Genomic DNA, 9,005 nt, shown 5'->3' with positions numbered 1-9,005 from the left:
ACGCCCAACCTGCTGTGCTATTGCTCCAGCCCCTCTATTCGACCTCTTTAATATTTTTTTGTAATTCCTTTTTTTTTTTCGTTTTGAGTCACACCCAGAGATGCTCAGGGGTTACTCCTGGCTCTGAACTCAGGAATTACTCCTGGCAGTGCTTGGGGGATCTTATGGGATGCCAGGGATAGAACCTGGGTTGGCCACGTGCAAGGCAAACACCCTACCCACTGTACTGTCACTCTGGCCCTGTAATTTCCTTTTTAATTTTGTTTTTGGGTCACACCCAGTGGTGCTCAGGACACAGTCCTGACTCTGCCCTCAGGAATCACTCCTGGCAGGGCTCAGGGATCATATGGAATGCTGAGGATTGGACCCGGGTCGGCCGCACGAAAGACAAAAATGTACTATTCTCTTCAACTCCGGCCTGAAGGCCAACACCTTGTCAGAGTGTCTTCATGACAACGGAAAAATCACTGTGGTAGTAGATTAGAGAGGATTTATTTCAACCTTTCCATGCCTGTTGACTGGCCCTCGGGGGTAGCATTAGATCAATGATTCTCAGCAGGGGACTGGTACAGCCTGCTGGGGTCCCCCAGGATATTACAACAAGGTCATAGTGAATACTTAGTAAATAAGGGGGAGGCACAGCACAAGTTTAGGGGGGCTAACTGGCACGACAGAATCTAGGAAGGAGTCAAGATGGGAAGGTCCACTGGAGGGAGAGAGCTTGAGAGATGCCAGCTTTGAGTCTGTGGCTGCTCGTCCTTTGGGGTCACAGCCTGATTTTCAGCAGATAAGACTGAGGTTTTCTTTTCTTTTCTTTTCTTTTTTTTTTTTTGGCTCTTTGGGTCACACCCGGCGATGCTCAGGGGTTACTCCTGGCTCTGCACTCAGAAATTACTTCTGGTGCTCGAGGACCATATAGGATGCGGGGGATTGAACCCACGTAGGCCGTGTGCAAGGCAAATGCCCTACCCTCTGGGATTATACTACAGTTCAAAATACTATTGTACTATAGTTCTGGACCCTGGGATTTTCTTTTCTTTTATTGTTATTTGGGCCACCCAGAGGTGCCCTGGGCTGAGCAAAGAGCCTGGGGTGGAACATTGTCTGGGGTGGCCCAAACCTCTCCCCCTAGTTTTGGACCCTGGAGTTTTCTTTTCTCTTCTTGGTATTTGGGCCACTCCCAGAGGTGCTCTGGGCTGCTCTGGGCTCTCTGCTCTGGGCCGTGCTCTGGAGGTCATGTAATGCCAGAGTCAGAACCTGTCTTCTTGCCTGTGAAGCAAGAACTGCAGCCTGAGAAGGATTTTCTCTGGCACCTTCCAGCCAAGGAGAAGTGATGTCATTACTGAACTCAGGTATTTCCTAGGGCCATATGCGGTGACCACTTTCTAAAGGTCAACAGCAAAAGGCTGCCCTGGCTCAGAGCTTTTGTGCGAGTCGATGCCACCAGCTTTTACCCGGGTACCCTGCGCTGGCTGCACGTGGGAACTTCGCCTGAGCTGTCTTGCTTCCAGGTGCCCAGGGCAGGTTTCGCAAGCAGAGGCAAAGGGTTTGTCGCAGAGTTGCTGCACCTTGAAAGGCTGGGGTGGGGCCGGGAGATGGCTCAACAGACTTCGAGTGGAGGAAGCACAGGCTCGTGTACTCCCTGGGGGAGACCCCTCAGCTAAGAGCCTGGAGTGGAGCATTATCTGGGGGGGGGCCAAACCTCTCCCCCTAAGAAAGGCTGGGTGTCCCTGGGAGCTTTAAATGCCCCCCAATCTAGATGTCTGCTTGCCCCAAGCAGGATCGGGTGACTATAGGTGACTAGTCATAGTACAGCAGGTAGGAATGAGGCTTGCCTTGCTTGCACAAGCAGACCTAGGTTCGATTCCCCGGCATCCTATATCATCCCCCGAGCACCGCCAGGAGTGATCCCTGAGTTCAGAGTCGGGGGTAAGCCCAGAAGAGCGTCGCCGGGTGTGGTCCCCAAACCCAAAGAGAAAGTGACTGTGTAGGGCCTGGGGCCAGGCGCCAGGTAAGAATCCGCCCTTGCAAAGGAGCACGAGAGGAGGTGGCGGGCAGCCTCGGGAAACTGCTTTCCCTGCTCCTTCTGTCCCGCAGAGGACCCCGAGGGCGCAGCGGGCTGCTGCTGGTCCACAGCGAGAGAGTTAAGAGCCCGGCTGGGCCGGACGCCCGGCCAGACGCCCAGACCACGCCGCCCGGCGCCGCCGGGTGGCGCACGGCCCGGCCTGCCGCCTCCGCCCCCGCCCCGCGCGAGGCCGCGCCTGCCCTTTCTCTTGCCCGTCTCCAAGATGGCGCCGGGCCCGGGCCCCGCCCCCGGCCCGCCCCACCCCACCCCCCGCGCGGGAGCCGGCCCAACCCCGCCTCCCGCCGCGGGGCCGCGCCGCGCGCGCTCCCGCCGCCCCTCCCCGCGCGAGCTCCACCCAGGTCGCCGGCAGCGCGGTCGGCGGCGCCTGTTTCCCGCCATTGTGCGAAGTGGAGGCTGGGGGCCGCCCGCGCCGCCCGCCCGCCCGCCCGCCCGTCGCCGTCGCCGCCGCCGCCGCCGCCGGGGGGCCGAGGGGTCCGGGGGGCGGGGGGCGGAGAGCCGCGGCTCGCGCTGCGGCGGGGGGAGGGCGCGGACGCCGCGCGGCCGAGCCCCCGAGCAGGAGGAGCCGCGGAGCTGGACGCCGGGCCGCGCCGGCCCCGGCCCGCGGGCGAGATGCCGTGCGGCGAGGACTGGCTCAGCCACCCGCTGGGCATCGTGCAGGGCTTCTTCGGTGAGTGGCGGGCAGCGGGGGCGGGCCGGGACCCCCGAGCGCCGCGCCCCGCGCCCCGCGCCCCGGGCCCGGCCGCCGCCGCCGCCGCCGCCGCCGCGCGGCCCCCTCGCGCGGGGCCAGCTCCGGGGGCGGCTCGCGCGGCCGCGCCGCCCCGCCCCGCCCGGGACCCCCGCGCTCGGCGGCTCGCGGGCGGGCGGGCGGCGGGGCCGGGCCGGGCCGCGGGTGCCCGGGGGTGCCCGGGGGCGGCCGGCGGGGCCGCGGGGGGCCGTTCCGGGGCGCGGCGGGCCGGCCGCGGGGTATTTCCAAACTTCCGGTGCGGCGGGGCAGCGCGCGGCCCCGAAGTTGCTGCAAGTGGGCGCCCCGCGCCCCGCGGCCGCTCTCCGGCGCTTGCGGGGGACTCGGCGCCTGCGGGGCAGCCGGGAGCGGGGCCGAGACGCCGCCGCCGGGTCGCGCCCGTCCCCGGGCGCCGCCGTCCCGCCGCCCCGGCGCCCCGCGTGCGCGCCCGCCCGTCCGTCCGCCCGGCCCGAGCCGCGCGCAGGTCGCGGGGGACGCGGGGTCGCGGCCCCGCGTGGGGGTGGGGGAGGGTCGTCGCGCCCCGCCCCGCCCCGCCCCTCCCGGGCCGGCCCGGGCCCCCGCCGCTCCCGCCCCGACACGGCACGCGCGTGGTTCGTTTCCCCGGAGCGTCCCGGCCCCGCCAAGTTCCTGAGTTTGCCCGGCCGGGACGGGAGGCGGGGGGTCGGGAGAGGGCGCGGGTCGGCCGGGAAGCCTGATGAAGAAGGAAGAGTGGTGTGTGCGTCTGTGTGTGTGTGTGCTCGTGTGTGTGCATGTGTGTGTGGCCAGAGGAGTCTGATACAGAAGAAATAAGTGTGTGTTGTGTGTGTGTGTGTGTGTAAGGCGGAGGCAGCTCTCCAGCCAGGGTGTTCTGAAGAAGGGATCAGAGTGTGTGTGTATGTGTGTGTGTACACACGTGCGGGGGGGCAGGGGAGTCTGATACAGAAGTAAAAGTATGTGTTGTGTGTGTGGAAGGCGGGGCCAGCTCTCCAGCCAGGGTGCTCCGAAGAAGGGATAAAGGTGTGTGTGTGTGTGTGTGTGTGTGGTGCCAAGGGAGTCTGATACAGAAGAAATAAGTGTGTGTTGTGTGTGTGTGTGTGTAAGGCGGAGGCAGCTCTCCAGCCAGGGTGTTCTGAAGAAGGGATCAGAGTGTGTGTGTGAGTGTGTGTGTATGTGTGTGTGTACACACGTGGGGGGGGCAGGGGAGTCTGATACAGAAGTAAAAGTATGTGTTGTGTGTGTGGAAGGCGGGGCCAGCTCTCCAGCCAGGGTGCTCCCAAGAAGGGATAAAGGTGTGTGTGTGTGTGTGTGGTGCCAAGGGAGTCTGATACAGAAGAAATAAGTGTGTGTTGTGTGTGTGTGTGTGTAAGGCGGAGGCAGCTCTCCAGCCATGGTGTTCTGAAGAAGGGATAAAAGTGTGTGGTGTGTGTGTGTGTGTGTGTGTGTGTGTGTGTGTTTGCTTGCTTGCTCTGAAGAAGGGATAAAATGTGTGCGTGCGTGTGTGTGTGTGTGTGTCTGTGTAGGCGCCCTGCAGATGGGACATGTGTGTTCCTCCCGAGTCCCGGTGCCTGAGGTGCCCGGTGGACGCTGGAGGCCATCGCCAGGATTCGGGATCCGGTGCCCTGCACCGCCGGCCTGGGGCCTGGAGCTTCCCACCGACAGCAATTATTTTAGGGAAAATCCAATGCAAGTTGCGATTTGGTGTTTCCAAGGGTGAAGTTGCAGGTTGTGGTATTTTGAGAGCACAGTTACTCGACAGAGTTGGTGTGTTATATAGTGTTGCTAGATGGAGGAGGAGAGGGTTTGTCCTTAGGTGTCGGCTTTCCTTGTGGGTACCAAAAGGTGTGACCCTAAGGGGCATGTGCAAAGAGTTGAGAAAGCCCACTCGGTATAGAAATTGCCAACTTTGGGGGCTGGAGCGATAGCACAGCGGGTAGGGTGTTTGCCTTGCACGCAGACGACCGGGGTTCGATTCCCAGCATCCCATCTGGTCCCCCGAGCACCGCCAGGAGTCATTCCTGAGTGCATGAACCAGGAATAAACCCCTGTGCATCGCTGGGTGTGACCCAAAAAGCAAAAAAAAAAAAAAAAAAAAGAAAGAAATTGCAGACTTTGGGAAACATGTAGGGGAAAAGTTCGCTGTGTAAGTAAGTTGCCGACTTTGCATCTGGTACTTGGTAAATTTGGTGAAATTGTTGTGGGCAGGAGACTTCTCTGGTTTCCCCCTCTTGTGTCCTACTTAGTGCCTTGTATCCTGGAGGAGACTTCGGACCCGAGGTTTGGGAGGTTTGGTAGCTGCTTTTTCCTATGCCTGTGAATTTTTTTTTAAACTTTTATAATAATAGTATTACAGGTTATGTTTGTTGTGAGAAGGGAGTGGTTAAGTTTGTAGACTTGGGCTTAGTCTCAACTTGTTTCACCCCGCAGACAGAAAAGTAACAGGTCTGTTGGGGTTTCTGAGCCCTCCTTGGTTTCAGCCCTGCCCCGCAAAACACCTCCACCGCAAAAATGGTTGGGACCCCCTTCTTTCCAGAGTTTGGTTTTCACTCAGCCTCTCGCCTCAGCAGTTTTCCTGGACTGTCCAGTTTTCCTGCCCACTTCTCTGGTCCTGGCTAAGTCGCCGTCTTGGGGAACCTGTATCGGGCACTCCTTGTTACCACCAGATGCGATGTGCCATGGAGATGGGGTGTAATGTCAGCATTCGAAGCCTCCGTCAGAAGTGGAGTGTGTTGGGTGGTTACTCTGACCACAAATCTTATGCTTAGGACAATCCTGGTGGACCCTCTGATTGAGTTCAGAGAACGTCATACCAGGCGCGAGTTTCTTTACCATGCAAATCCTCTCTCCTTTACCCAGTGATGCTCAGGGCTTACTCCCGACTCTGCAGGGCTTGGGACGCCATATGTGATGTCAGGGATCAAACCCAGCTTGGCTGCGTGCTGGGCAGGCACCTTATCCCCTGCTGTCCTCTGTCTCTGGCCCCAAGTCCGCATTGTTTCTGACCATATCAGGGAAGAAGCTTTGAGACGTGCAAATGGCCAGTCAGTTCATCTTGGTGAACCAGTCTGTATCTGAATTTGTGTCTGCCATAGGCCAAGGGTTCATATGTAAGTTTTCCCTGCAAGGTACAATATCTTTAGTTCCAGGTTTTAAAATGTTTTATATATGAGATACTGAGGTGTAAGATTTAAGACCATCTCCATTGGGCTCAGTTGTGTCTACCCTCCATGTTTGTTCCTTTAATGACCCATATCAGAGAGAGCTTCCCTCAAACTAAGAAGAAATTTTATTTTGTTTTATTTCATTTTACATAGCATTTTTGAATCACATCCAGAGGTGCTTTGGACTTTCTCTTGGCCCTGCACTCAGGGATCATTCCTGGCAGGCCCAATGCAATGCAGGCAGGAATTTTAAATTTATAGTTTATGGGTTGTTTTGTTTTGTTTCGTTTGTTTGTTTCTTGGGTCATGCTTGGTGGTACCCAGGGATCACTCCTGTGGGGGTTTGAGTGCCAGTGATCGAACCTGGGTCAATCACATGCAAGGAAAACCCCTACCTCTGGAACTATCAGACTCCATATACTTTTTAATTTGAAGAGGAAATTTTCTTTTTTGGGTGAGGAGATACTTACCCAGCAATTCTCAAGGACCATTCTTGGCTCTGTGCTCAGGGGTCACTCTGGTGGTCCTCCGAGGACCAGATGTGATGCCGGGTATAGAACTGGGATTAGTTGAATTCAAGATGAGCACTTTAACTCCTGTAATACTTTTCTTTAAAGTGTGTGTGTGAGGCAAGATTGTTTTTAGGCTACACCCAGTAATGCTCAGAGGTTACTCCTGGCTCTGTACTCAGGAATCACTGCTGGGGTGCTTGGTTACCATGTGGAATGGGTGCTGGGGGGTCAAACCCGGGTCAGCTGTGTGCAAGGCAAGTGCCCTATCTTGTTGTTCAATCACTCAGGCCCCCAGAATAATTTTATTATAGGTATTTTATTTTTTTTGGGGGGGGGGGATGGTTTTGACCTCACCTGCTGGTGCTCAGGGGCAGTTCTGGCTCTGCCCAGGAGTGACATCTGGCGTTGCCCAGGCATATATGTGGTGGTGGTGGGGGGGGGGGGGGTTCAAGATGGTTGGCTGGGAGCAAGGTAGTCTCTGCCATATTGCTTGAATTTTTGGGAAATTTATTTATTTATTTATTTATTTATTTTCGTCACGCCCGGCGATGCACAGGGGTTACTCCTGGTTCATGCACTCAGGAATTACTCCTGGCAGTGCTCAGGGGACCCTATGGGATGCTGGGCATCGAACCGGGGTCAGCTGTGCGCAAGGCAAACGCCCTACCTGCTGTGCTATCGCTCCAGCCCTGGAAATTTAAAGCAATAATGAAATCAAATAATAATCACTCTGCTTTATTTAAATTATTGCCTTGATTTGAAATGCAGTTAAATCCGATTTTGTCTGTACCCAACTTTTACTCTCACCTATCATTCGGCCTTGGTAGGTCACTAAAAGAAGTCACCCCAGATTGGTCAGCCAAGCCCCACCAGGACTGAACCCTGAGTACCGAGGGAGGAGTAAGCCCTGAGCACCGCTGGATGTGGTTTCCCTTCCCAAAAAAACAAAATAATTTGTGATAAGGCTGTCAGTAGGTGATTTGGTGTCCTTGGGAGCCAGCTGAGTGGATCTGGACCTGTAGAGCCAGGAGTCCAGGCAGCTACCTTAGGCTTTCCTCGCCTCGGCCACCTCTTATCTTTCTTCACTCCATTCACTCCACAGCTTCCAAGTTTTCTTGTTCTCTGTCGACTTACTTACGTAGGGGTCTTCATGTGAATCTGATCCCTGGCTACAGAGTCTGGTTGATCTGCATGGCGTCCACTCACGAACTAGTCACTGGCCAGCCTCTGGGCAGGATGAGTGAGGCCAGACCAGTGAGGAAGTTTCTTTTTTTTTTTCTTTTTGGGTCACACCTGGCGATGCACAGGGTTTATTCCTGGCTCTGCACTCAGGAATTACTCCTGGCGGTGCTCAGGGGACCATATGGAATGCTGGGAGTCAAACCCGGGTTGGCCGCCTGCAAAGCAAACACTCTCCCCGCTGTGCTATCGGTCCAACCCCCAGTGAGGAAGTTTCTGAGAGGGGAGTGGCCTGGGTAACTGTGGCAAAGTCATGCATTTGCATCTGGGAAGTGTCTAGTTATTAAGGCAGTTCCATGGCTTAAAAATCATAGACACTAAACATGTATATTTTCTTTATTGACACTGAGCTCATCACTGTAAACTCTCCCCGATTTTGTTCTTTTTTTAATTGTCTGAGTCAGGGTGAGTGTGGGTGTGGGAAGGGCGTCTTGGCCAGGATGGTTTTTGCCTTTCACCCAGAGGTGCCAGGAGTCGTGCTCGCCACTGAACTGGAAGAGCGGGACGAAGGGAGTGAAGGAAATGTGTGATGACGGTATCTGAGGTCAGAACTGTTTGGGGTCCTTAGAAGTTTCGTGGGGGTTTTGGTGGGGGGCACACCACAGCATTTCTTTGGAACGTCGCCCAGCCACAACTGGAGGAGCATGTGGTGCTGGTGCCTGAGATGAGTCTCGTCTCCCACAGGCAAAGCAAAAGCATTTGTGTTAAGTCTCTCTTTGAGCCCTCCGTGGTGTTCTGTGACCAGAACTATAACACGGGAACTTAACATTTGTTTATATTGGTTAGCTTACAGCAGTTGTTTTTGGTAGACATCATGCTGCTCAAAAGAAAAAGTACCTATCCGTGGTGATGTTAAGTGAGGATCTACTGTACGTGGCATCCAGGTTTGCGGGAACCTAGAACTCTTCGCAAACCAGGACGGGCAGGGTGGGAGAGGGAGTAACAGCCTCAGTGGAGGTGAAACACCTAGAGTAGGAAGTTGACCCTCTTTTGGCATTTGGGCCACACCTGGCTGTGCTCAGGGCTTACTTCTGGCTCTACACTCAGGGATCCCTCCTGGTAGACTTTGGAGGTATGTGGTACTGGGGATTGAACTTGGATCAGCCGCGAGTGCCGTACCCGCTGTACTATCACTCTGGCCCCTGCTCACAAGGAAACTGTAGATTAATTTGGGAAGAGCTGAAATTTTGACAAGAATGAGTATCTGTTGAGATGTAAATTTTACTCATTTTTTGAAGACCAGAAGTTGTGTCATTTCCTTCATGTAGAACTCTACGTATTTTGTCTAA

General features: G+C 55.7%; 1 protein-coding gene across 1 annotated transcript in view; it reads left to right on the top strand.

Moving 5' to 3' along the window:
* The first annotated feature begins 2,592 nt into the window (after window positions 1-2,592).
* MCMBP (minichromosome maintenance complex binding protein) overlaps window positions 2,593-9,005 on the top strand; it is a 38,696-nt gene continuing 32,283 nt past the window's right edge. The window contains exon 1 of the mRNA XM_056120444.1: window positions 2,593-2,753. Coding sequence (XP_055976419.1) covers window positions 2,696-2,753 — 58 coding nt within the window. The 5' untranslated portion in view covers window positions 2,593-2,695. The remainder of the gene's footprint in view (window positions 2,754-9,005) is intronic.

The sequence above is a fragment of the Sorex fumeus genome, unplaced genomic scaffold, assembly GCF_029834395.1.
Source record: "Sorex fumeus unplaced genomic scaffold, SorFum_2.1 ptg000043l, whole genome shotgun sequence".
Lineage (NCBI taxonomy): Eukaryota > Metazoa > Chordata > Mammalia > Eulipotyphla > Soricidae > Sorex > Sorex fumeus.
This window is presented reverse-complemented; position numbering and strand designations above follow the sequence as displayed.